Source organism: Blennius ocellaris (assembly GCF_963422515.1).
Source record: "Blennius ocellaris genome assembly, chromosome: 8".
Classification (NCBI taxonomy): Eukaryota; Metazoa; Chordata; class Actinopteri; order Blenniiformes; family Blenniidae; genus Blennius; species Blennius ocellaris.
Window position 1 is genome coordinate 4,695,613 of NC_137657.1, and position 27,500 is coordinate 4,723,112.

General features: G+C 42.4%; 1 protein-coding gene across 1 annotated transcript in view; it reads left to right on the forward strand.

The window, feature by feature from the left end:
* The window catches only part of znf385d (zinc finger protein 385D), a 122,045-nt gene that overhangs the window by 29,405 nt on the left and 65,140 nt on the right, over window positions 1–27,500 (forward strand). The window contains 1 exon segment of the mRNA XM_080500245.1: window positions 23,122–23,229. Coding sequence (XP_080356371.1) covers window positions 23,122–23,229 — 108 coding nt within the window.

A 27,500-nucleotide genomic window follows, 5' to 3' on the forward strand; every position in this document is an offset into this window, starting at 1 on the left:
AAAAAGTCCTGTATTGCAGGTGAATCGGTGTCTCAATATAATCCGTTTTGATAACGACCGTGGGCCATTTGATGCTCAGACGACATGAAGATGCAGGAAGTCTCCACACATTGACAGCGTATTGACGCAACAGGCTGCAGTAACAATACCGCCGTCACAAAAGCAGTTCACAACGAGGATGCGAGTGGAGGTTTGGCAAACCTTGAGGAATGAAAACGTCTTTTCAGCTACAGAGTGGTGAAATGATTCACACTCCCTCCTCACAGCAAGTCCCTGCGTTTCCAAATTCCTCTTAAAGTCCTAAAGCCCATTTATTGGAGGCTGATCAGTGACTCAGTGTTGCACGTTGGTGTGAATGTGAATTCAATTAGACAACATTGATAGTTTATGCCATTGTTGGATTACAGATGCTAAAATTCATGTATAATGATTCGCTCTGGCTCATTGGGGGGGGTTGTCTCTCCATCGGTAGGGTGCAGGTTCAATCCCTCATATGTCAAAGTGTCCTTGAGCAAGACATTGAATGTGCGACGCGTGAAAACTCCATTTATGTCTTAATATTTCTTCGTTTTTAAACCTAGGGTGCAGGGAAACAGGAGAAATGGAGGGAAAGTCATTAACTAGTGTGACGCATTTCCTCTTAAAATGCGTGTTATTGTGTGTTTGACTTGTTTTTCCTCCATGTTTACTTGTTTTTATTGTCTCCTGCCCACAGTGGGCTACGACCCATCCCTCTACCACTTCAGCAGAGTGCATGGCAGTATGTGTAGTTTATATTCAACGGTACGGGGCTTTATTGTACGAGATAAGAAATGTAAATATATACACATATATAACTGAATAAATGAGAAGCAGGGAGCTTTGATAAAGAGCTTCCCTTGCTCAGCAAACTTCCATTTCATTAAGCGAAGAAAAAAAAAAAAAAGAAAGAAAAAAAAACCAACATCAGTGAAGGCAGGATTAGAAAGTTGAATCCCCGCAGGGAAACTTGCAGGCAACGCAGGCGCATTCGTTGCATTGTTAAAATTCAGTGTTTTGCGGGTGGCTCATGCATTTTTTTTTTTTCCTTTCTATCCGGGGGCATTGATTTTGGAAATCCAATAGACGGCCACGCTCCTCCAGCTCCTCTCTCATTACCACAGAATCAGCCTTGTTTGATATTCATGGCGGAATATTATGGGAAGATAAATCGTTTAATCTTAGTTTTTATTGAACCCTGTCATGAGCGAGACACTCCCCCTTCGTCCTGTGGGTGCAGCCGGAGCAGCTTTGATACAATGATGGATTACAAATTAGCCTGTAAAGGAATTTAGCAAAAAAAAACACAATCGAACTGCACTTTCAGGTTTGGTGATTTTTTATGCAAAAAAAAAAAAAAAAAAAAAGTCTTCAGATATCCCGACGCGGCACTTTTCGCAGCTTATCAAGGTGTGTGCTACAAGCTAAATGTGGACCGATAAGTACATGTGCATAAAAGAAAAAAACACTCCATGTCCATAATTATCTCCCGGAAACTTTCCAGCTGCTGCCTTTCTCCCCAGCAGTTTGCCGTGCCATCAATTATGTACTTAAAATGAAGCGGTGCACGTTGACTGTCTGCAGGTGATATTAATAATATTATAATATTTCCAGATAGCGTCTAATGTCACTGCTTCATAATACATGCATGTTATGATCCTCACTTTCTGCAGTACAACCCGATGAGAATGAAAATAAAGCATGTTTGGATGACTTCCTGCTCCATTTTGTGATAAAAGGTGAAATAAGAAGGTTTCTGGTGATGTGATTTACCGTATTTTCTGGAATATAAGGTCCAGGAGGTCACATGTAGATCATGTAGGTAGAAAACCTTTAGACAAAGAAATCGCAACAGAAAAAAGAATCATGTCACTCACTACACACACACACACACACACACACACACACACACACACACACACACACACACACACACACACACACACACACACACACACACACACACACCACTGCTCCGCGGCACACTGGTGTTTCCTCCAGATCTCGTCAGGTGAGCCGTGGGAAATTATCCAATTTCACATTTTTTCTAAAGATCATTTGCTCTCCCAGCCGACAGTGTGTTGCAGAGTAATCATGTATAAATACTCTTCACCACTAGAGGGCAGCACAGAACTTTGCCGGTGAAATGTAAAGTGGACAGACGTCAGTGTGGTTCATCTCCACCTCCTGCTACCATCTTGTATCAAAGTACTGTGTCAGTGACAGTGATGGAGAAGTTTATGAAAAGGAAGAATGTGAACCAGGATCTCAGTTCTTCATCCATCAGGTCCAGGTTTCACACTGAGGGAGGCACTATTAAAAAAAGACATTGGGAAATACTTTTTTCTGTATTTATTTGATTCCTGTTGATAAAACATTGTTGAGAATGACTTTATATTGTTAATAGAGGCTACAGAGTTTACCATTTTAACATTTTCAGGTGGAGGTGTGCCTCCAGATTTTTCCAAACAAAAAAGTGTGCCTTGGCTCAAAAAGGTTGAAAAACACTGCTCTAGTCAATATGCAAACCAAGCACGTCAGAAGGCTGCACGTCAGTCCACTTCAAAATAAAAGTCTTGACAAGGTACAAAGCCATTCTGCGGTCCCTTCCTGACACAACCTGAGGGAGAACAGCCTGGTTCACCAAATACTCTTATTGAGCAGGAACAAAAAGCTTGCTGGCAAAAATGCTTTGAAAACTTTACTTTGATATTCTGAAGCTAATCTTAGAAAACAATATTCTCAGGATATTTGCAGGACAACCGAAGTGAATGTTGCGAAATGTGATTAATACTTAAACCAGACAATTATTTATTCATCAACCATTTAAACACGATTATTACTGAAGAACTAAAACAAAATAAAAAGTGCAAATATTGAGTTACTGCAGATCTTTTCAGAAGATAATTTTCAGTATCTGGCAGTTCTGTGACATTAAAATGAGTTGTTGACGGCTTGTTCCCGGATTGTAATTTCTAGATCTCATAAATACTCGGAGGGACGTTTATAAAAAGGAAGCAAATCCTGGTGGTGTCAGAATAGGAGGGTTCATTTTAAAAAAAAGTTTAAAAAGTGATTTGTATCGGGCTCTCAGATAAAACAGAATAAGAGCTTATAGGAATTTATTCATTTTCATCTTTGGTGAATATATTGACTGAAAATTGTATTTGATTCATTTTGATTCATAACATAAACACAGTATTTACCACCTGTAAACGGAAAGACTTGAGATTTGTTGCTTGTTTTCTTTTTTTAGGTTGTTTTTTTTAATTATAATTTTTTTTAGTGATAGTGTTCTTATTATTGACGGATTAAATAATAATAATAATAATAATAATAATAATAATAATGTATTAATGTTTTGTTTTGTATGTGTTCACTTTATGGTGCTGCATTATGAAATAATAAATTATTGATTCAAAAAATAAATACATAAAGTCAAATTTGATTGGGAGGTGAGCTTCTTCGTCTCTTCTGGCCACAGAAAAGGCGCCTCGATTAGATCATATTCCGAGATAATAACGGTAAGTGTCTGAAGGAGCTGATAGCAGGAACACTGTGATGAGGCTGAATGGGAGGCTCTGATGCAGGGAGGGGGGGGGGTGGAACATTTTCATCCTTTATCTCCGCTGGACTGGGGGACAGAACAGAGTGTGAGGCTGCCAAACGCCTTCAGGGAGCTTTTCTCCGTTCAATATTTCATCCTGACGGGCCCCGGCGCTGTGAGAGGGTCAGCGGTGAAGAGCAACGGGGAAACTCTGGAGGGAACATACCTACCTGGTGAATAACACCATGTCTGCTGGGGAGAGGTGCAAAAAGAGAAGTAGAGGAAGTAGCGGAGGAGAGAGAAAATAGAAAAAGACATTCGAAGTGTTGGAAGGCGACGAATTTGTTCCCAGAGATAAAAAAAAAAAAATAAATAAGGGATGACGTGAAGAGTGAGACTCAATACCCACCTTCTCTCTTTACGTTTAAAGGGCCTTCATGTACATTATGAAGGTTTATATCCAGCCTTGGATTTTAAATCTAATGAGATCATGGGAAAGAAAACCTGAAGTGGCCAAATGTTGTGGATTTTTAACCATGAAAGTATAGAAAGAAAAAACATATAGACTCCTGTTTATGTGAGTGCAGCTTTTCCATTTAAAAGGAAAAGCATATAAACAGGTCTAATGGCCAAGTGGAAACAGACTCTGGAGGAGGGGGGCTTAGAGGGGGGGGGGGCATCCCACAAATGCACGTGACTCATAAGCGTGGCTGAAATGAAACAGTCTGGATTTGTGACAAAATTATCGAAACTAAAATGTCTTGAGCTTTTCTGTGTGAGTTTCCCTTGAAAGTGAAGCGAATGCTTCAGTTTTAAAAGCTGATCGATTAATGGTGATTCAACCAGCAGACCCTTCAAAATAAATGTTACGCTCCGTCAAAGTGAAACCTTACGGCGCCTCCGAAGGGACATGGAGGGGAAGAAAATCTCAAAACTGTCTCGGGATCTTGCAAAACCTTTGCAAGATCTCGCTAAAGCATGTCCTTTTGCTAAGCCCTGCTTGAACGTCTTTATACTACAGGCCGATTTCAAAATAAAACTCAATAAAACTCTTGAACGGGTAGGTGTCTTCCATTAGCTTTAGCTTCTCTCAACAACAGTGGGGGGTACGGTGTCTCTGAACGGACAAACTTAGGCAACCACTTACACAATACACATATATCACAATATAGATTTGTCAGATCTCGAGAAAGTTTGTTTTTTTCCTCTTCCTCTTTTCCCCTCCATGTCCCTTCAGGGGCTCCTTATAAGCTCATCATTTTCGTATTTTCCTTTGGGAAAAGTTTTCAACTCGTGGGTAAATTTGTTTCACCTATTTTTGTGATGCATTTGGCAAAAAGCATAAAAACACACAATGAAGCAGACAAGCAGATAATTGGTCGAGTGAAACAAGACAGACAAGACAAGTTTTAATGTTGTGCTGTTCACCAATAGATAATTAAGATGAGATCAAGAATAGATAAAGAGAAACCACAATAAAACACAATAAGCCTTACACAGATTAAAAATAAACATCATTAAAATCATTAAATTAAAATACACCAGGATAAGAACATTCAATGAAGAGTTGCGAAAATAAATTGAGCTAAAAATGGATGAAAAGAAGAATAAGTGCCACGTGACTGCGTCTTATTCAGTTTGGTTGATGGCGACAGGAAATTAAATACATTTTGACAATGATGTCGGTTTACATGGAAACGGTAGAAACGCTGATGTGGTTTCCTCGAGTTGATGCTGTGTTTTGTTTTTGTAATAAAACCACAGAAAACACCGAAAAAATTCACAAAGACATAAGAACTACACTAATCAAAGAAATACATTAAAGCTGTAAAAGAAATGCATTCAAACAAATAATGAAGAAAAGTAGAATAAATAAGGTAAGAAGACTTGTTAAGGTGAATTAAAAAAAGTAAAATCTCTTGTTTGTTATGAAAATAATAACATTTCCAGTCGCTCCAAGCAGAGTCGCTGTGTAAACGGACGCCTCAAACACTACCAATGTTTTCCATTTTCAGTTGAGAAACAGGGTAACAGGTTCTCAGTAAAAACAGGTTAAAAATGTGAACAGAGCAGAAATCTTTGTAATCAAATCCTTGTAATCAACAGGCGGTGTGATGTGTTATATTTACTGAGTTGGAGACTTTTACTTATTTACTTTTACTAAGGAAATGTCAAAGCTTCAAGTTCAAACTAATAATTAAACACAATCTATCTGTTTTATCAGATGTCAAACCAACCCCGAGTAAATCACACATAAAATACATGAAGTTGAACATAAATATGAAATCATTGACGGCAGGAGTTGAAGAATTTAGCAGCACACGTCAATAAAACCTTCATGTGTGGTCTAAAACCTTCAAAGTTCCAAACAGTTGCAGCCCTCGTGATAAATAAAAAAAAAAAAAAGAAAGAAAGAAAAGAGAAACATCTGCTGAAGCCTTGGGCAAAACACATTGTTTACAGATGCAACTCACATACACAAGCCAATTCATGAAGACCCCATGGGGGAGATTTGTTTCTTGGACAAATTAAATTAAAAACCAAATTTTTAATTTTTTTTTGTATGTTCTGGTCTTCACTAGGATTTAATTGGTTTTTCTTTAATTTCCCACGGATGATTTTGTTTTCTTCTCGTATTAAAAACACTATGTAATGGGTGTGCGTCCAGACACACGGAGAACAAAAGACAGTTATTTATGTTCAAGTCAAAGTCGATGAAAACAAATTCTCTCACAAAAACTTTCCAGGTTTTCTCCATCTCCGGAACCGATACTGCCCATGAACCTTACAGTCTTTTGAATTGAAGCGCTCGTCTCCGACAACGTTTACTTGCTAACTTTTACTACAACGTCGTCTGCATAAGTGGAGACTCATTTCCGACATGCAGCAGATTGTGGGAGGACCCGTACTGCTGAGAAAGACAGTTTAAAGGAGCTTGAACAATGACATTATTGTCCTCTCTGCGTGCAGGACTGGAAGGTTGTACAGTAAAACCTGTGATGTAGGGACGCTATAAAATCCAAGGGCCAAGTGTCCCCTGAAGACCGGTGTCCTCTCTTCAGAGGGACGGGTCTCAACGACAAACTGTATGAATGGAATGAAGCAAACACCAAATATGTCATGGAAGAAACATTTGCTTTAATTTAACATAACTGAATATATATAAAAAAAAATATATCCAAAATAATTACCGTACAAAATTAAATAAAATATAAATACAGGTTCTGTGTATTTATATATACTCTATACAATAAATACAAAAAATATACATGAAATATGAAATACAATATGTACAATAATTAATAAAGGTCACAAAAGGAATTCTAAAAATGTTTAATCTATGATCAAATGTACTGTATTTTTTAATTAAATGGTTCTTATATTTTGTATGATATCTAATTGGAGTCTTCATCCGATCTCTCCCGACATGCACATGTCGGCCAGGCAGAGAAATCCAAGATTTTAACATCCAGTGGGTGGCAGTAGTACGCCAGGGCTTAGTCGGCCTGATTCATAGAAGAAGACGACAGGGAAGGAATCCAAGATGGCGGCCGTCATCACGGACATTGAAACTTGTACAGTTTTGGCCATTTTATTGTTGCTCCGTTTGAAATTCGGTCCGTTGTCCTCGTCAGGCAGGTCGTTAAAGGTAGAATAGGAGTTTACCTTGTGGTGACGCGTCGCCCAGGTTCTACTGTACTTGAAAAAGGAAAAACCTCACGACACCGACTAGTGGTGAGACGTGCAGACTACAGTCAAACTTTTCCGCCCCGACGTGAAACCTTTCCTCTCAGATGACTTCATGTTTTCCCCGGCGCCTGAACACCTGGAAGTGCGCTCGCTCTCCCGCTCATTACAAACTAATAACGCCCCATTCTTCCACGCCCTCTTTTAGATTTCACCCCCTAATTTTCCCAAAGTCCTTCCCGTGTGGCAGCAATCCCCGAAGCGGTGCCGATGATGAACTAACAGACCGGGTCAGGCGCTGGAGGTAATTGGGAGACGCATAGAGGGGAGGATTACATTTGACAGGTCATTTATCCCACTTTAGTTAATAGTAAGCGAGCCTGGCGAGTGTGAATACGGCATTTAGACCTCAGCTGCGCCGCCCTCATTAGCCAGTCATCCTCACTTCCTACGTATATATTTTGTTAGCGTTGAATGTATGTTAAAAAGCCGAGCCGGATTCCTCGTGCTCCGGGGGCGTATAAACACCACGTATAAACACGGAGCCGCCGCCACAGTCAAATATAGACGAAGGTGTATATAATACATAACACAGACCTTGGTTGGATCGGCTGTGCTCCCCACTCCACTCTCACAACAGGATGGCAGATGTTATTGTACAAAAGAAAGAAATAAAAACTATTTCAATTATATTATATTCCTATTTGTGGGAGATATGGGTATGAGCTTGGTTTTACCTTTTGAGATGGATGTTTTTTTTCTTGTCTTTCAATGTTTTCAAATTGGAGATTTAATAAAATATCATATAAAACATTTATTTTCTAAAAATATACAGTTAATTCATACAACCTGCCATGTATTTACATGTTTTGCACTATTTGACATGTTATACGTTACCTTGTTCATTTTCTGCCTATATATTCACCTCTGATGTGTTTTCATTTATATCACTAACTAACTAACTAATTAATTAATTACTGAGTGCTTCAGATTTCTTCTATTTTTTTTATTGTTTTAAACAACTGTGACATGACCTTGGGTGTTCTAGAAGGTGCCTGTATATAAAACATTATTATTATTATTATTATTATTATTATTATTATTATTATTATTATTATTATTATTATTATTATTATTATTATTATTATTATGTCAGTCCAGTTTATTCAGGTAACTAATGTCAGGTTGCAGGTATATAAATATTCAATATATTTTTTCCTATAAACTCATTATTTTGTGCTATATTGATTAAAAAAATATGTTGAGTGAAAACCTGCCAGTGGAATAAACTTATAACATAACGGTACAAGTAATAATCTGGACTCTAGTTTTCTGGAGATCAAAACAAGCCAGTAGTTCTGTGTGATTGTAAACTATAAATCAGACGTTTTGATATTTAGCAGCGTGGTCGACGACAGTGAGGCTTAAAAATACATGTGGTCAAATTACCGGAACCTTGTAAACAGCAGATCTCCACTTAAATATTAAGCCCCTTTGACGCGACAAGAAACCAGACTGGAAAGGAAACGATCTCAAACTATCGTTTAAAAGTTTCAACAGCGGCAGTTCCAAGTGTCTGCATTTCCCACGTCCGTCGCGCCGACGCACAGCAAATAATCAAACGACGCAACAACACAGGCAAATTGGCCCCGTGAGAAACCGACAGTAAAAATATCTCTGCCCACTGAGTTGCTCCATTAAAATCAACAGCAATCAGTAATTGAAAAGCTTTTTACCGAGAACAGCGTGACACAATGGAGAACGAAAACACAATATGTGAAAAAGAAGCGACAAAACATGAGACTTGACTCCTGAAGTCGGCTGTGATTTGCCTCCATTGTGCGCGACGTAGAAAACTCCCTCAGTGTTTTTGTTCTGCACCCTTTGGCTTTGCTTTTTTTTTTTTACTCCAACCCTCCTAATCCTGAAACTTTGTGTTGAACTGGAACCACGCTGTCTGAGGCAGTTCGGGGAGGGAAAAAAAAAAAAAGATCTTTTTTTTTTTTTTTTTTAATGAAACAAGGTTAAATTAAAACTGATGGTTTCAACGTGAACCTAATAGATTGTTACATGGCATCGGAGCATCCGCTGTTTGGCAGTAAAGCAGCGATGAAAACTATTAGATTAACCTTCAGAATGAGTAATGGGCTGCAAATTTGGAGGGATTTCATCGTGGATACCTCAAAATATCTTGCTTTCCTGGCAGCTCTTTTTAGATTTTCCAAACATCGACACCAAATAACCACATTGGATGTTAGACGTTTCACTGGTAATCAAATATTAGAATGATTAAAAATGAAGGGCCTTGAGAACAGACTGCTGCCTATGAAACGACCAGCAACGTAATTCTGAATAAAGGGAATAAAACTTCATTAAAGAGGATGACTGGATGCACTTGTGAAAAGAAAGTGAAAAAAAATGAATTGACTGCCTATATAGACAAAATAGAGATGTTTCCTCTTCTTATAGTTCTTACACAAGTCTTTTATTCTTTCAGGAAAATAATCAATGATCCTGGATTATTCTGAGGAGAAAACAATAAGTAATAAGAAGGAAAGTTGTTTTTTTTAACCTGAACCGACGCCCCAGAAGTGTAGAAAGTGTGTCCTCTCTCTCTCCTGGCTTGTTCCAGGTTTTAAAAAGTGTGTTGCTCCAAGCAGCCAATCAGAAATCAAACCCTATATAGTGTCATCAGGGGTTCAGCCAATCACAATCAAGGTAGGCTCCTCCCCTTTGACTCCTCCCACAATCAGGCAGCTCTGCTCTGGCACATGGCACCACGAGAGGAAGTACTTCCTCCTCTTCCCATAGATGGGAAGCTTGTGTGGGCGGAGCCAGTCCAGCTCACACAGACACAGCAGATTGTGAATGCAGCTCCAAGGAGAAGCTAGAAACTTTGAATTCAAGGTTTCTGGACCAGTGAGATCATGTGAAAGTGTTGAAAAGTTGGATAATATGACGCCTCTCAGGCAGACTGACCTTGAGCGCTACGATTCCATGTTCTCTGGGTTTGTCAGTAACGACATGACGTATTGGATAATGTTATATCGGCGGAAAGTGACATTGTGCAGTCAAACTCAGCCAAGTTTATGAACGTCCACGTCGCCCAGCGTCGCAGCTAATAAACTTATAAGACAGCTCAAAACCGCACAATCGCTCGCAGCCTTTAAACGAATTAATCTCAAGTCACAGTTTTGGAATCATGTGTTCGCTCAAAGTATGAGAGCTCGTTTTCCACTTGTGGCTTTGGGTTTAAAGCCCAGAACGACTCCTTCCAGTTTTGTGCTTTGAACGCAGATTTACACCTCCCCGACTCCTCCAATCTTGTAATTTGTTTGACCACATAAATTATGCATGTGCATTCTCATGCATATTGACGAGGTTTTGCTCCTCAGAAGCACCACGTGTTCCGTTTATGTGACGATGAAGCAAAACGAGGCTCCGGCTCTGCTGATGGTGACCGAGCCGTAATGGCTGCAGGTAAATAAGGCGTCTCAGGTGCTGGCTGGCAATTCAACACAAACACGAAAAGAAAAAAAAAAATAGGTTCACGTGTATTTAAATGAGGGTTGGTTTTTTCCCCCCCTGATTGTAGCTTTTAGTAAACATGACATTTTCTACTTTCTGATTTTTTTACAGGCGCATTCACAGCCGCCGGTTGCCGCTCAGACAAAATGTTGTGTTCCAACAAAGAGGAAGAAAGAGAGGGAGACTGCTGTAGAAGCGTTTCACACAATGGAAGCCCCCCCCCTCCCCCCGATTATCAAGTTATTGGTATTGATCAGTCAATTCCTTTTATTCTGTCGGGCGGCAAAAAATGTCACTCACTGCTGCTTCCAAGTGATTTTAATCTCCCCGAAAACCGTTTGGAAAGGCGAATTAAAGCAAAATGTCAAAGAATTGATTGTGTGGCGATGTTTGTGTACTTGTCTGCGGCTCACTCCTGCCGTCACACACACACACACACACACACACACACACACACACACACACACACACACACACACACACACACACACACACACACACACACACACACACACACACACACACACACACACACAGTGATGTTTGACGCAAGAGTGGTATATGAAGGCTTGTGCGACTAAAACAGACATCAGGCAGTGTGTGTGTGTGTGTGTGTGTGTGTGTGTGTGTGTGTGTGTGTGTGTGTGTGTGTGTGTGTGTGTGTGTGTGTGTGTGTGTGTGTGTGTGTGTGTGTTCTGACCCTTTTTATCAGCTGTGTGCCGTAAAAGTCAGCCACCGTCTCAGCCCATCACTGTCTGGTCCCGTCACATTACCCGGCGGCGGCGCCGGGCGGGGGGAGCGTCGGCGGCGTCGGGCCGCCACGCTGAACGGCGAGACGGACAGGCCTTTCTTGTGGGCTGTCAGATAACATCCAGCAAAACGACCTGCTGATTCTCCCTCGCCGGCGACACTCTGCCGGCGTCTCCGCCCTGACAGGAGTCACACCGGCGGGAATGAAAGACGGGGCCAACGACGGAGAGGAGGCACCAACACGCGGAGCGAGAAGGGGGGAGGAGGAAGAAGGAAGTGATTCACTTGGATTTTTAAACACACTTCAAATTTGATCTATTTTGTGAAAACATCCATCCAGCCGTTTCTTCCCTGTTCACGCCGCACAGGATTGCAGCGCCGACGTGGAGAACAAAGATTGTCAGACATCAACCCGTCTCTCCGAACTTCCTCCCGCTCCTGCGGTGGGACGCCCGAAAACAACTTGTTTTAATGTGAAAACAGCAAACTTCTGTTGCGTCTTTGGCTCTTTTGTTTACTTGACGACGATGTTGCGAGTCTCCGAGGACAGCATTGTCTTAAAACGGCTTCCAGAGAGCAACGCGTCTGGAACTCGCCAGGCGTCTTTACCATGTGAACATCGAACAGGCAACTTTTCCAAAAAAGCCGTACAAATATTTATCATAGGTCCTCGACTAAGTTAGCAAAATAAGTCAATAAGACATTTTTATCTTGGCACAGCCTACCTCATTTTTAAAAAAAGTATATATACATCTTTAAAAAATAAAATCTACAGGTTCTGGGTCAATCTCTCGCCTTATGAGTAAATCTCTGAGATGCTCCTCTTATTGTGAAGGAGTCGCAGCGTTTCCACCGTCCTGCTCAGGAACAATGCAGCCACTAATATCCCAAAGTTCATGAACTGAGATGCAAGGTTTTTCTCTGTTCACGAGCATTTTCTAGAGTTAGAGTTAAAAGTTGCAGCTGTAAATGATGGAAAACAAAAGCTGCTTTTGACGTTTGGTTTCTTCTCCTCAGCCAATGCTTTCCATTTGTAAAAGAGAGTTCTGATGAATTCATTGTTTTCCGCCGTCAACACTCATATCTACTTGGAGACATGTCTCCTTGGTTACGTTGTCCTCGTCAACATCTGTTTCTTTGGCAAACCGTACAACAAATACAAAGCGTGTAAAGCAAGAGCAGAGCTGCACACGTTGTGTAACATCCATTTAATCTTTATTTATTGTGAAAACACGGGGGGACGTGCAACATCTCCTGATGGAATCGTGTTTTGACTTTCAGGTTTATTGCTCTTTCGCGACAGATGATTTGCGGAAAGCCGCACGGAACAATCCACCTCAGGTGGCCGTGACTCACCTGGAGCGGGTTGTCGGTCCAACTCCAAGGCTGTCGGTTCGATTTCCAACGTGGCCTTCGCCGCTGCGAACGTTGTAAGAGTGTGAATGTAGCTCGACGGGGTGAAAAGGCGACGTCGCCTCGCTGCTAAGTTCCTGAAAACAGAGAGACGATGATGAAACGTAACGCTCATCTGCAAGCTTCCAGACCTGCATTTAAATGAGACATTATTGTCAAACTCCGCTGTATGCAAAGAAGAAAAGAAGCGTTTTGCATAAATATGATAAATAATCACGTTGAGCTTTGGCTGTGTAAGAACCCAAACACTCTGTGTTCACTGTTTCTTTCTCCCTCTCTCGACGATGTTCAGAGATGTTTACATAACTGCAGGACCTGTTCGGAGGAGTTCCTCCTCCTCTAATTGCAGATTGCCCAGCTGCTCTCTGATGGTGTCGCGGCGGCGGCCCGAGGCGAGAGGCTCCTCCACGGCAGACAGCTCGTCAAAATGATTGACAGGTCTTGATGCTGGACGTCGTCCAACTGAGGAGAAGCTGCAACACTAGAACTTTAGGGAATGTGATTCGAGAGACGACACTGAATTCGCCGGCGTCGAGAGCCGTCATGCGATAGGTGGCGGGATTATCTGTGTTGTTGTTGCACATTTGCTCCAGTGGCGGCGTGGTCCGTGTGGACACTGTCTGTGACTCGGTGGGTGGCCGATGGGAGCGCCGCTCGGGGGAGCAAAGAATCACGGCGTCCCCCAGCAGCGAGGAGGAACACAGCGAGACACGACAAGGGGAATTCTGCGCGAGAAAAACACCAGGGAAGACGGACCCGTGGTGGCGTGGCGCTCTGCTCTGAACTGTGAAACAAAACCTCCTCCGTCCTGCCAAGAAAAGCAGAGCAGAGCCCCACACACACACACACACACACACATTTTTCACTGCATCTATTCCCCAATGATTAATGACATTTCCATGAATAAGCACCGACCATTTCACTGGATTGTGCTCAGGCCAAATGGAGGCCTAAAGCAAGATGAAATTATGAGGCCTCCTTTGGCCAAAAGCCTTCAAACTGTCATCTAAACGGAGCAGCGTCATTAATTGTGGATGTTGTCTATTCAAAACAGGTCGTCTTCCACTCAAACATCCCACTCTGATCATGTGTGAAAGTTTCCCCCCGGGGGCGGGAGGCTTAGCCTCCATTCGCCCTCGATGGCGTGCGCGGCAGCTGTCAATCTTGATGTGTGAACGTGACCGATTGCGCGAAGCGCGTTGAGCTCATGTGTTCTTTCTCGCGAGTCCGAACACGAACCCTCCCGGGCGTTGATTGGTGGGATGTCGCCCGTCAATCATCATCACTCGACGACGGGCCTCATTAAGTAACGTGCGCGCTTCGCAAGCAGCACGTGTTTCCCCGTCGGAGGGATTGGCGGTCCTGATTATGCCATTTAATGGGGGGGGTTTCATTCCACAGCACCTGCACAGGACGCGAAGGAGGGAACAACATGTTTTTCCCGATGCGTGTTTCGAGTAAGAGGTCAGCCACTCTCTCACGGCCCAGATGTTTCTCGCTGGCGCTCGCTCTCCATAACTCAGGGCTCCACTTTTCCCCCTTTTCCCCAGCGCGCAGCAGCAGAGTCCGATTCTCTGCCGTAATGCTTCTCTTGTGCCAGCGAGCTTCGCCAACTTCCATGTGTCACCACCACTCCTCCACCACCCCCCCCCCCCCCCCCCCACCTTTTCTCTTCCCAAAAGCTTGGGTGAGATTTACTGTACAAAGGTAGGCTGTTGCATAATGCTTCCCTCCTTCCCGCTCGCTCCAAGTCAGCAACCAAAGTGTGTTTTTTCGGCGCACGCAGAGGAGATCCCCTGCTGTGATAATGCAATGCAGAGTTTTCAGGGTGGTTCCAGCATGAACTCCCTGCTCGTTTCACTGTGCATCATTAAGTGCAGGCGCAGATGAAGCGACAGACTTGGTCTGACTCTGCCGACAGCTTGTTTCATAACGCCGATTGTGTACAGCGACACAGTTCATTATCTGAGATCTGATACGAGCCAGTCACTCCTGATGTTATCCACTTAAAACAATCTGCTGTGTTTAATTTCCTCACTTTTTCTCTGGAATTACAGTCTCTATTAAAAGCACAGGTTTGTTTTTTTGTCCATCTGTTGAGGAGAAGTGTTCGGTCAATTTGCCCAAGAATAACCGCGGAAGCTGTAAAGAGCTTCCATCACTCTGCTATTTTCTTCCGTTGCAATCTGCGCGCAGTCATAAATCACGCAGCCCAGAGTGACTGTGTGCTCCCTTGTCGGCGTACACATTTCTCAAAGACGAGCAGAGCGACTTCGCCCGCGAGTCTCTGACCTTTGCATTTCATCTTTCCAGTTAATGCGAAGGCGCCACGCCAAACTAAACCCACTCAGATGATCATTTGCGGCATGAAGGAGCAGTAATTGTTTTCACTTTGACCCTTTGGCAGCAGTGAACACGCTGAAATTACAACAGAACATCACACGGTATTGTCACCCGATGAATACACAAACAAGATTCAGTTTAATGCTTCAGATGTGATTAAGTCCAAATTTCCCCTGTCTTCATTTGTAAAGCTTCATGTCATTTTATGACAAACTACTTCCAGCAGCAAATAGATATTTCTTATTTTTTGCAGTGCAAATAAATTCATCAATTAACCAGTTTAGATACAGATTAAAACAACCGTCATACAGTCGTGGTTCTGACTCCCTCAACGAAATAAATTCTATGAAGGGTCGCAAACCATCCATTGGAATCTTTAAATTGTAATTTATGGGAAATGAAATAAATTCAATTTACTCTTATGCTGGCGGAGCACGTGACATCATGAGCAGCATCAGTTTCCTTCTTGGTAAAAGTGAGATTTTTCCCTCAAATGTGAAGGAGAGAGTCGTCTGCATAGACTGGTTGCATTATATTAAGTGAAGTAAAAGAGGAGATTAGTGAGCAAAATATTGAACATGTGAACCACAGATTGTGACCTATTTTTTACGATTTGACTTTTTGGTTATCAGCATATTTGAACAATACTCATGTAACGTCAATGGAGGTACATAGAACAAGACAAAAGAAATAACTCCTAGGATTCAAGCCTATTTTTGAGAATTCTTCTTGAGAATGACATTCTATATATATTCTCATAATCTGTTACTTTTATAAAATAAATACTTTTATTTGTGGTGTAGTTTGTGTGTGTGACATAAAGTTACAGAGCAGTGGTGTCACAAATGAATCGTTCTTTTGGTGGAGATTGTGTTTTTAGCATGTAAAACAGATTACTTTGATGACGAACACCATCATGCTTTATTACTTCACTATTTCGATGCAGTTTGTTGCAGAAGTTTCCCACAGACACCAGAGTCATTTCCAAGTCTGAATTGTGAACGTTACCTTCCAGTCACATCTGTGCATTGTCCATTTTCCATGGTCTTTTCTTGGCGTATTCAGTCTTGGAACACTGAACAATTGTTTTCTTTCCATGTATGTAAATCAAGTTTTATTAAGCTCACTGGCTTTGTAGCCAAGAGTGCATCTCAAACCTCTTGGATGTCCGTGAGACATCCACTAAGTTACAAAGTATAAAATATGTTCTGCAATAAATATATGTATTACTATGAATTTATGAATATAGAATGTAAACACAGAAATAAAATATACGAGAAATGTTCCATACAATGATAAATATGCCATGGCACCTTTTTATGCGCTTCTGTTGGGTCGATTATTGCCGAACCAATCGCTGCACTGGAGCTCAGAGATCCTGACGGCCACAAATAAAACCTTCCTCAATATTTAAGTCCCACATCTTAAAGAGCTTAATCTCCTGCGTTAAGGAGGCAGGGTGAGTCAGCCTTGGACAGCAGCAGCTGCAGTTCTGCCGAACCTCTGCAGTTTCCCTCAAGCGATTGGCCTCTGCCTAAGCCCCGCCCCCTCCATTGGTTACTGTTGCTGATTCGGACAAGCCGTCGCAGCGCTGAGTACGTGTTTACATGGAAACCACACGCAACAGGTGCTATGGCTAGCAATTAGCGCTGTGCCAACTGGTAGTTAAATGCAACTGGTTCATTTGCATTTGGGGGCGGGGCTTAGCCAATGGTCAATTACGCAAGCAAAAGGCTATAGCTCCGGGGCACCGTGTCGGTAAATACACAGTTCTGGTATTGCGCTGCAAAAAAAAAAGAAAATCACAATTTAATGGAAAGTGTGAACCTTTGAAGGGTGCCGCCCGGCCAACTCCAGATGAACTTGTACTGAAAGTGGCTCCTGGACTGGAATGTGGTCGACCCCCCAGGTTTAGATCAAACCGGAACAGTCAGCTGTAAAACCAAAACATGGAGCCCAACGACACGAAACCTTCAATCCCATCGACGCAAAATCAGCTCATCCTTTCTTATATGAAGTATCACATCAGTGCAGAGCTTATGAGTTCTTTTCTTATTTTTCCTGTGTTTCTATTTTGAGTGTTTTTTTTTTTACATTTTACGAGCTTCATCCCCCGACTGGCTCACACCTTGTCACTGAAAGTACGATAGTTTTGGTCCGGTCAGAAATATTCCACTGGATAGCGGTAACACGACCCCCGCCGACGTTCGCCACGGTGGATTACAATCCAAGACGCCCACTCACAGGACTACTTTGCGATGCTCCATTGTCTGTGAACATCGTGAGAGATTCATTAAAGGCTCCCTCATTTCTCTGACAACTTAATCGCTGTAATTCGATTTGGCGTGAAAAGTACATTTTCTTACAGTGAGATCTCCATTGAAAAATCAAGAATGTTCACGACAGGCAGAAATTACTGGGCCGTTTCGAAATCACCGGGTAAAATCGCTGACTGCATTACAGACAAAAGATGCGTGAAAACGCAGTTTGACCCGACTCCCCGATGTAAAGAGCAAATGTCGTGATGGAGGGTTCAGGCGGATTCCTGCTGGGTTTTTTTTTTCCTTCTTGGAGTTAATCGTTTTATCTCTGTTGTGGTCTCTGGCAAATGTCATAATCAAAACCACATTAGGAGCATCTAATTCCACAAACTCATTACAACGGTTCTGCTTTCAATCAGCCAGACGAGTCCGACTCTCCTCTAAACCTCTCTCCCCACCACGGTCAACATGTGGAACAAAACAATGTTCAGCAGCTAAAACGTTAAGTGGAGAATACATAATGGAGCTAAATTACTAACGGAGAGACTGCACATGAAGTCTTGAACAGAAGTTTATGTTTTTGTGTCTGGGCTCATTCTTCTTTAAAGGAAGGGACTTAAGTCTGAGTGGGATTGAAAAATAAAGAAGAAAAAGTGCAGCTCCCCATGAGGGAAACTAAGACATTATGAGGTGAGGACATGTTTTGCGGTGAGGTTGTGGAGAGGTTAATTCCAGGGGAAGGGTTAAGGAAATAGTAATTAGTGGTGGGGTTGGGATTTGAATGCAGGAAATGAATGTAAGTCAATATACTTTCCCCGTAATGTATGGAAACATAACATTGTGTGTAACATAACATGGGGTCAAGCCCCCTTTTACACAAGTATCAAGTGAACACACATCATTGTTTTTTATTTTCCTTGTTTAACCTGTACGGAAACGGCAGAAATCCTGAAAGCATGTGCAGAAGAACTATTTTGTGCATATGCAGCCGTAGCGCTTCAGAAACGTTGTGTTTTACTGTTTCCATAGAGACCGGAGTATTTTTAAAAAGGTTCCACCTTGGGAATTGTGTTTTCATTAAGTCCTTTAAACGGAGGCCCAGCAGTGTTCCCAATTTCTCGTGAAAATGTTGCGTAAACGGGACCCAAGTCCATTTACTTCATGTTTGTTTGGTGGTTCATGTGTGTAAATATCTGAGGGATTCCACCAAACTGTTTGCGATGTTCTCTGCCACCCTCACCGCCTGGACAAGCAAACAATAGACTTTCAGTCCGTGTCGGTAATCAAATTATTCCCATCATTATTTCTACTGCCACCATGTAATCATTGTTCAGATGTGTAGTCACTTATAACTTCACCTTGATTTAGGAAGATGCTCTATAATCTTCAAATCAGAAGAAACAGAAAAGACAGCTCCCATAACGTTTGAATATATTTAATCAGCTAATCACACTTCCTGTGGCTGCAGACTATTTCTCATCTTGTTACAACCAAACTGAGAAATTGTGTTTCTGCCAAGAGGAACCAGTTGCTCCTCTTCAAGTAAACTGGATTTTAATTGAATAAGCACCATTTTCCTTTAATAGTTGTGTCTATAATGTGTGAATATTGCCGTTTGATAAAAGGAAGCAAATGATATAATTTCCATGAGATGAGAGTAATACTGTTGAACCGTTATTGTGATTTATTCTAGTATGTTATATTGGAAGTTTTGTCGCAATCCTTTGAGACTTCCGCTGACATGCGATTTACACAGGAAGTGAAGTGTTTTATTGTGGAAATGCTGAAAACTTGTTTTTAAAAACGGTTGTTTTACCGCGTCCGTGTCAACGAGGAAAACCTGATGAATGGTTATGAAATAAGAAAGTTGACGAAAGAAATGTAATGATAGTAGCAACATTAACCTTTGGAACATTTTAAGCAAATGCTAAAGCTAGCAACCACATTTTGAGCAAAACGTAGACAGAAGCTTTTTAACGTCATTTTAAAGAAATGAGATGTGAATCTTGTAAAATGTTGAAACTCTTATTTCATAAAACATTCATAGGGGAACAATTTTTACTTATTAAAGTGTTTTAAACTCTGGCTTGATCTGCGAAAGCTCAAACATAAATACATACATGTGGAAGCTGATCCACTGACGAGACTGAGGATCATGACAGGTGTGCAATGTCGCACACGTTATCGGTTTAGTGCTTTTGTCTTAATCAAAGTGGAGATTTGAGCAGTTCATAAATTGTGCTGTTTCTTTTGATGCCTCTGCAAACCTTCGCATTGTTTATTTTTTTGGTCTCTAATGCAGCTGCTGAGATATCGGTGATGCTACCATGAATGCCAAAAAAAAAAAAAAAAACTGGCATTAGCCTCAAAGCCATGCTGTCAGGGTGAGTTTGTAGAAACATGCATAATGCAACAGACAAAGGAGGAGTTTTCTGGGTATTTCACTGTATTCTGCACCCGAATGTTTCATTAAAATTGGCTTTGTGTTGAGATTGTAGTCATTTTCTGGAGCAATAGTGTGTTTTTGTGGAAAAAAATAGAATTTTTCTGGAGATGAAATTGGGCTGCATGTGGCCCCGGAACTAAAAGGTGTTTGACCTGGTCTCAAGGAAGCAAATGTCACCGGTGGTGCCATTCTTTATAAATTACCCACAAAGTGCTTCTGCTTCAATATTCTTGACTCTTAGAGTGTTTTTTGTTTTTTGTTTTTTTTCCTTCCTGAACAATCCCCGGCACTTTCCCTGACAACCTCCGTGTCACTTGTGAAATGATTCCCTCCACCTCCCCCCGTCTTGTGTCACCTGGCCTCTCGCTGCCCTCGCAGCATTTACCTCCTCCTGAAATGACTTGAACCTGTCGCTCCTGATCCCGCTGCTTCTCGTTCAGTCACTCAGCTCACAGACGTGCTGTCAGCCGTTGCATCCCGTCGAAGTACGACAGCCTCTGTCATCGCCTGACTGCTCAGAGTCCCTCCTGCCAGAGACTTTGTGTTTGCATTATTGTGCTTTACCGGCCATCCAATATGTCCAGGATTGGTGGTTTTATCACCGGCTTTTGGCTGCAGTCACCATTATAAATGGTGATGTATTGATATTTGTGAAGATTTGTGACAATGCAAAGCACCTTGACGAGGTGCAAGCTCTCGAAATATTTGGTGTCAAACTACCATTTATCCATTGTGTGTTGGAAGTTGGAGGTCAGGTCAATCATCAGTTCATCTCTGGGCCGACAGAGGGAATGTCATGTTTACATCCATTAATAACTCCGGGCAATTGCATATTTACCTTGTCCTATTCGTTCTCGGTAGAACATTATTATTATAGAGCATCTTCCTCCTCTAACATCAGATTTTAGAGCATCTTCCTCCTCTAACATCAGATTATAGAGCATATTCCTCCTCTAACAGCAGATAATAGAGCATCTTCCTCCTCTAACATCAGATTTTAGAGCATCTTCCTCCTCTAACATCAGATTATAGAGCATATTCCTCCTCTATCAGCAGATAATAGAGCATCTTCCTCCTCTAACATCAGATTATAGAGCATATTCCTCCTCTATCAGCAGATAATAGAGCATCTTCCTCCTCTAACATCAGATTATAGAGCATATTCCTCCTCTATCAGCAGATAATAGAGCATCTTCCTCCTCTAACATCAGATTATAGAGCATCTTCCTCCTCTAACATCAGATAATAGAGCATCTTCCTCCTCTAACATCAGATTATAGAGCATCTTCCTCCTCTAACAGCAGATTATAGAGTTTAAAAGGTGTTCTGTATCGGCTGGATGATCCGTGAGTTCATCCGGCGATCGTGGAGGTCATCTGAGATCTGCACCATTTCATGCGGCGTCTTAGTTGCGGTTTCTGTAATATGCAGATTTACATTAACCCACCACCCAACCCCCCCCCCCAACCTGGAGGCCTAGCGGATCGCTCTTCATCCCATCCTACAGACACACAAACCATCCCATCATGGTAAGGTAGTGATGTCGGCAGAAACGACAAATCGTCAATCTCGAGGGTCTTTGGATTGTCAGGAAACCAAAGTACCTAGAGACGAAAAGATCAAAATAACCCTGCAAAAGTGAACCGAGCTGCGATTGAAGTGTATCATTTGGTCAAACATTATATGTGGTGTTCAGTAAGAGCCACAGTCTCTTTCCTTTCCATTCAGTGGTTGAATAACGAAAAGAAAAGAAAAAAAAAAAAAAAAAGTCAGACATTTCTCCACCTCTGCACCACAAATGCTTTTGAAATCCAGAGGAGCGACTCCGTTCAGAGGAGCGCCGTCCACAGAAAGGCGACAGCACAACACCATTGTGCTCCTGCTTTCTCCGGCACAATTGTCAAGGTGGCTTAATCCTCCCACGCAGCGCCGGCACCTCCGCCCCCCCCACCCCACCCGCCCCCCAGCCAACAACCGCCTATTGAGAGTCTTTCTCAAGAGAAGCGAGATGGGTTTTGTTCATTCCCCAAAGCTTTTGTCAGCGCGCAAGAGGGAGGCGCGAGCCGAACAGACAGGCGATGTGCAGCAATGCAGCAGCAGCAAGTTTTAAAGCCGCTCGCCGCTGTGCCACTGCACATCGCCTCGTGCATCTCTAGCTGTGTATTTGGGGCACTCGTAGTCCACATTTTGTCAAATGAACAATACATTTATCCAGCTAATGGTCGTTATCCTCGCGGGCACAGCTTGATGCCACTAATGCCTGCGCGGGCGTCCGCCTCCAAATGGAGCAACCGCATTTGTCGTCTCCTGGGATCAGTCCACACCAAAGCTGGGGTTGTTTTGGGTTTTTTTTTTTAACGGCGCCGTGTTTCATGTAAGACGCTCCGAAAAGTCAACGAAATATAAATGGGAATAACTTTCAACAGTTTTCAAGTGAAAAAAAAAAAAAGATAGGCGATCCTTTGTTGTTTATATTCCGAGAACTTCCTCCTCCTCCATATGCATTTTTAGTTTTGGCATCTGGGTCAGCACAAACATCTTGCAGAACAAGCTGACTCTATAACATTTAAATCAGGGCTTTATGGAGGAACATAGCATCTGTTAGCTGAGGCGGACTATTTATGACGGCAGAATGAAGCTTGGGCTAATGAGAAGCTCTTCTGATGTCACTGACACACATCCATACTGACAAGATGCAAATATTCACTGTTCTGCAGCTTGAAAAGACATTCATAATGAAGCCTACTTCTAAATATACGAGGTTTACTTTCTGAGGGCCCGTCCACACCAGGAAACCGGTTCACCTTAACCTGCTGTTTCTGGCCTGTCGTCCACATGAGGCCAGTTTTCGGAGCACCAAGACAGGTTGTTTTTTTTTTTTAATTCTACAACCCTGGTATTTCTGTTCTATCCATGTTTTTTGGGGAAAGCAGTGTTAATAGAAATAGAAGCAATAAAGCCACTGTTGAGCTTGGTGAAATAGAGGCAGCGGTTTGTACTTAAGCTTCTAAAGGGATCTCTGGGAGCTGCTTCGTCTCCACAATCCAACAAGTGACAGTGGGAGTGAAGCCGACTCCCGGGTCATCGTCAGCAGGGTTTTAATTAGCTTCTCTGGCTCCGTCCTCCAGATGGACCCGGTGCAGAAAGCCGTCCTCCATCACACCCTCGGCCTCCCTCTCACCGCCAGGAGGAAGCACGTCTCCTGCAGCGTGTGCCAGCTGAGGTTCAACTCACAGGTGAGCGACTTCTCTCCCGACGGCTCTGGGGGGCAGGAAACAGTCCGTACCACATCACAATCAAAGAATGTGCTTGTTTTCTAAGTCCACCCGCTCTGCCTCCGGCCACATTAAAGCTGTGAGACGATGCCAAACATATGTTGTGTAAAACACCATTAAAAAGGTACAATATGATGCAAATAAAAAAGTAACAACATTTACGTTGGATTGTTTCCGTTTATCTTGGAACTACATCTGAGCGCGGTTTAACAAGGCTCTATTTTTCCTGATTTTAACTCTATTTCCATAACGGCACGCCAGGGAGCTTATGGGGGTCAAGGGTCATAGTCAGGGAACCGCAGTGCTGCCCCGTCCAAGGTGGGACTCAAACCTGCAAAATTGCCAACTCACATCCGCTTCTTCAGACAACCATGAGTAGCATCTATGTTCGGCCACGTGCGGGAGCTGTTTCGTTGTTTTTGTAATGAAACTAGGAGTAGACAACAACGGTGGATTGTCATTTGGTTTCTCATCAATAAAACAACCAAGTCTCAGGAGACTCTGGGAGTCATGACACCCTGGAGGCAATTGTTGTTGTTGTTGTTGTTGTTGCCCATTTGCAGTAGCAGCATTTCCACCATCTACACACAGATGGCTTTGGAACCATTTTCTAGAAGTTGCGTTTTCAGTGCACTGTCATTGCCTGAAATTGGAAAGTATGTTCATTCACCTTCCAAACAGACATATTTGAAAGATGTTTTTTTTAATTAATTTGTGGGACAACCTGCAATAAACATAATTAAAATAAAATGTTATTTTCCAATGCAGCATTGGGACATTTGTCGCTAATAAGAATCATTACAGCAAAAGATGCAATCAGCCGAACACATTTTATATGCAGCATTGCAACATGTTTGTTTTTTTTGCAATATCCCACATGTGCAGTGTTTATGACAGACGTGTCAGGGATTGCAGGTGGACCCAAATGCAGACTCGCCAGGTTGCATAATAAACGGAGTTAATTACAGAAATAAAAATCCACGAAGGTCAAAATACAACCGACCGGGACGAAACAGGTTGACGTAATGAACTGACATAGACAACAGCGAACGGGAGGCTGAAACACTCTGGGAAAGGGAGAACACAGGTGGAACTCATGACTACAGATCGGTGCACACAGAGGAAGAAGCCAATTGGATAATTGAAAAGGTGAGGTGAGACGCACGAGGGCAGAGGCCCACAGAGGCCCTGCCAAGACGTAGGTCAATAATCTCAATTAAATCAAAAGGCGCATCTGACAGGAGCCCCTGGTACTCCCGGGTTCTCCGAGCAACAGAGACGCTGAGCTCACGTTCACCATTTTCTTAACGAAATGAAAAACACCAAAACACACGGCACTGCCTCTTTCAGGCCAACTTGTTCTCCTCGTGCTTCTATCTTCTTTCCCTGGCGCCTTTGCAGGCGGGCGTCTCCTAACTGTCTCAGTCGGTCCTGCTCGAGATACATGCAGTGGAAAGAAAAAAAAAAGCTAAAGCAGAAAAAGCTCTGCACTCTAATACAATAACATAATGCATTTGTTTTTCATTTGTCCTGCTTTACTTTCAACCACATCAAAGATATAATTTTACTGCTCGACCTATTTTGCTTGAAGAAGCTGTGCTCTTTAAATAAAGCCAAACATGATGCAATAAACTAACTTTAATGGCTCCTGGGAACAATTTAACTTCAGTTAGAAAAGTAAATGCTTTGTGATTTTCTTTAAAGTCACTTCAGATGAAATCTGCATCTTGCAAATGTTAAATACTTCATTAGTCTTTCAGGAATTTGTTGGCTGTTTTTAGTTTCTCAGATATGAAGTGTTGAATATAAATAGTCTTGTCTTGGCCAGTAATTCTTACTAAACATCTATGATTGTGCTCCACCAGTGTATTCTTGCATCATTTAAAAAAAAAAAAATCCATTATGAACACGGACACACTAGGCCACACAGTTCTATTTCACACGTCAACATGTTTTTAACCATAAGCGAGTTCCTGACACATGAAAAGAACAGATTTGTGTGTCAGTCAAGAATCCTGAGAGGAGCATTTAGAAGTCGAGGTTCGCCGACGTGCCTCACAGTGAGAATATTCCTCCCTACGAGTCAAACCGCTACCGGGGGGCAGCCATGTTTGTTTACCGGCGCACGAGCAGAAGGAAGTATTTACTGCGCCTGTGAAAGAAACGTTACGAAACAAAACAAAAGTCACGGATCTGAACGACTGTGTCGTTGTAAAGTTTAGCAGACACACAGTTTTCCTTGTCCTGCAGACAATTCATACTCCATCAGAACAGTGCGGAGTCCTGCTGGACCAAATGACGTCACTGCCGAGTTGTCTTCTTGTTCTTATGGTTTCAAAAGGGGAGTCTGCAGGGGCCTTCATTCTCCCCAAATTTTAAATAGAGGAATCGATATGTGCAAGCGTGACTCCTCCAACTCCTCTTTGGGTACGACGCTACTCGTGGTGTGAATCACCAAGCGCACACCCAGTAATTCAGTATGCAGGGCGTGGGTTTGTTCGCAGTCCGGATGCACACCGTCGGGGAAATCTGGTCATCTTTGGCGATGATTGTTAAACTGAAACTCTTGTGATCACAACTGGGGTTAAGTTTCTGTGATTAAACGTCTTTAAAGCTCGTCTCCCACGTGGGAACAACCTGTTGCGTTCCGTGGTGCACCTGTTAGGAAGGCATTGCCTCTTCACACCTCGCCACTATCTCCATTCATCCTCCAACGCAATTAAAATCCTCACAGCCTTATTAGGAGATAAGCAGCGGGACGCTAGAGGAAGATAAAGGACAGGGAAATGAAGGAAAGGAGAGCTCGGGGGAGCAGCTATTGAGGGGAACCTTGTAAATAGAAGGGATGTGGGTGAGCGTGAAAGTGTCAGAGGCGGTGAAGGCGCCTCCGCTAACCGGTGTTGAAATGTTGGCGTCCACAGTGACAGAATCTGACGGAGACGTCATGAACATCAGGCGTGTTTTGATTTGAGCGGGAGATCCTCTGCAGAGACAGCTGTCTGGCTCGGAGCGGCGGGGTGTCCATCACCTCGCAGCGGGCGACGCTGGATTTCTCTTTTCCCACCCGCCTCTGAGTCCACAAAAAGAGATTTTTTTTTTCAGGACAGACGCTCGTCTGGAGGTTCCACCTCCGACGACTGATGTATTAAAAGAAGATGTTTTCTCGATGAGATTAACCAGAGACAGGCGGAACGCGGCGTGAGCAGGCTGGAGCTGTTCGGCGGGGGGAAATCAAATCAAATCAAACAATTCGTCATCCACGATGGTGGTTTGGTTCAAGATCTACCATGTGTTGAAAAATCATTGGCAATTTGGATTAGTTACATAAAAGTGAACATGTGTGTCTGTTTTGGCCTCTGACTTGCTCAGACGTTGTATCATGTCATCTTAAAAGCCTAAATGTGCTTCTTTTACGCATTTGAATCGTTGCTCATCAACACATCTTGTGGAGGGCGGTGCTCGTTCGAATTTTCATGTGGGAAAACGTTTCCAATCCAAATATCGATGAAACAGTTCAATTAAATTACCACCTTAAAACCTACTTTTTTCTCTTTGGCCTTCGACTTCTACCTTCTTATGCTTTAAATTCTATTTCTGTTTAACTCATCTGTTTAACAAGCCATGTTTTTATCCCTTTTAATTTGCTTTAACTGCAGTTGTTTTATTGTATTTTCTTTGTCTTTTATTTTATTCTTAATATTTGATCCACTGTGGTGTCTTTAAATGTGCTTTATAGACACAGTTGGATTGGGTTGGAAGTTTAATATGCCTTTAGTTTGTTCCCAAGTAGATAGCTTTATTCTTTTTCAGGCCAGTTTTTAAAAACATTCCTTTCACACATTTCGATGATGTTCTTCCGTGTTCGTCAGAAAGGCTTTGGAAGATCATCGTAAAATATTTATATATTCATATCCATGCCAGATCACGTTACAGATATTTTTAGTGTCCACACATATTCACATAGTATTTATTTGAACAAACCAACATTTCTGTCCTCTTCTTTGCGCTTTCAGCTTGTGAAGCAAGAGCAATGCTGCTCAACACCGCCCCCACAGGTCATCGGTGGTACTCAGCAAATCTGTATCTGTATTTTGCATCAAGCACATTTGGACCTTAAATTTGTTGAAGCGGTGCGATGGACCGATCTGTGATGATTACATCGTCATGAACACTTTTATCTCATTCATTCAGGTTTTAAATCTGCACTTATGTTGAACGAGAAACCCAGTGGT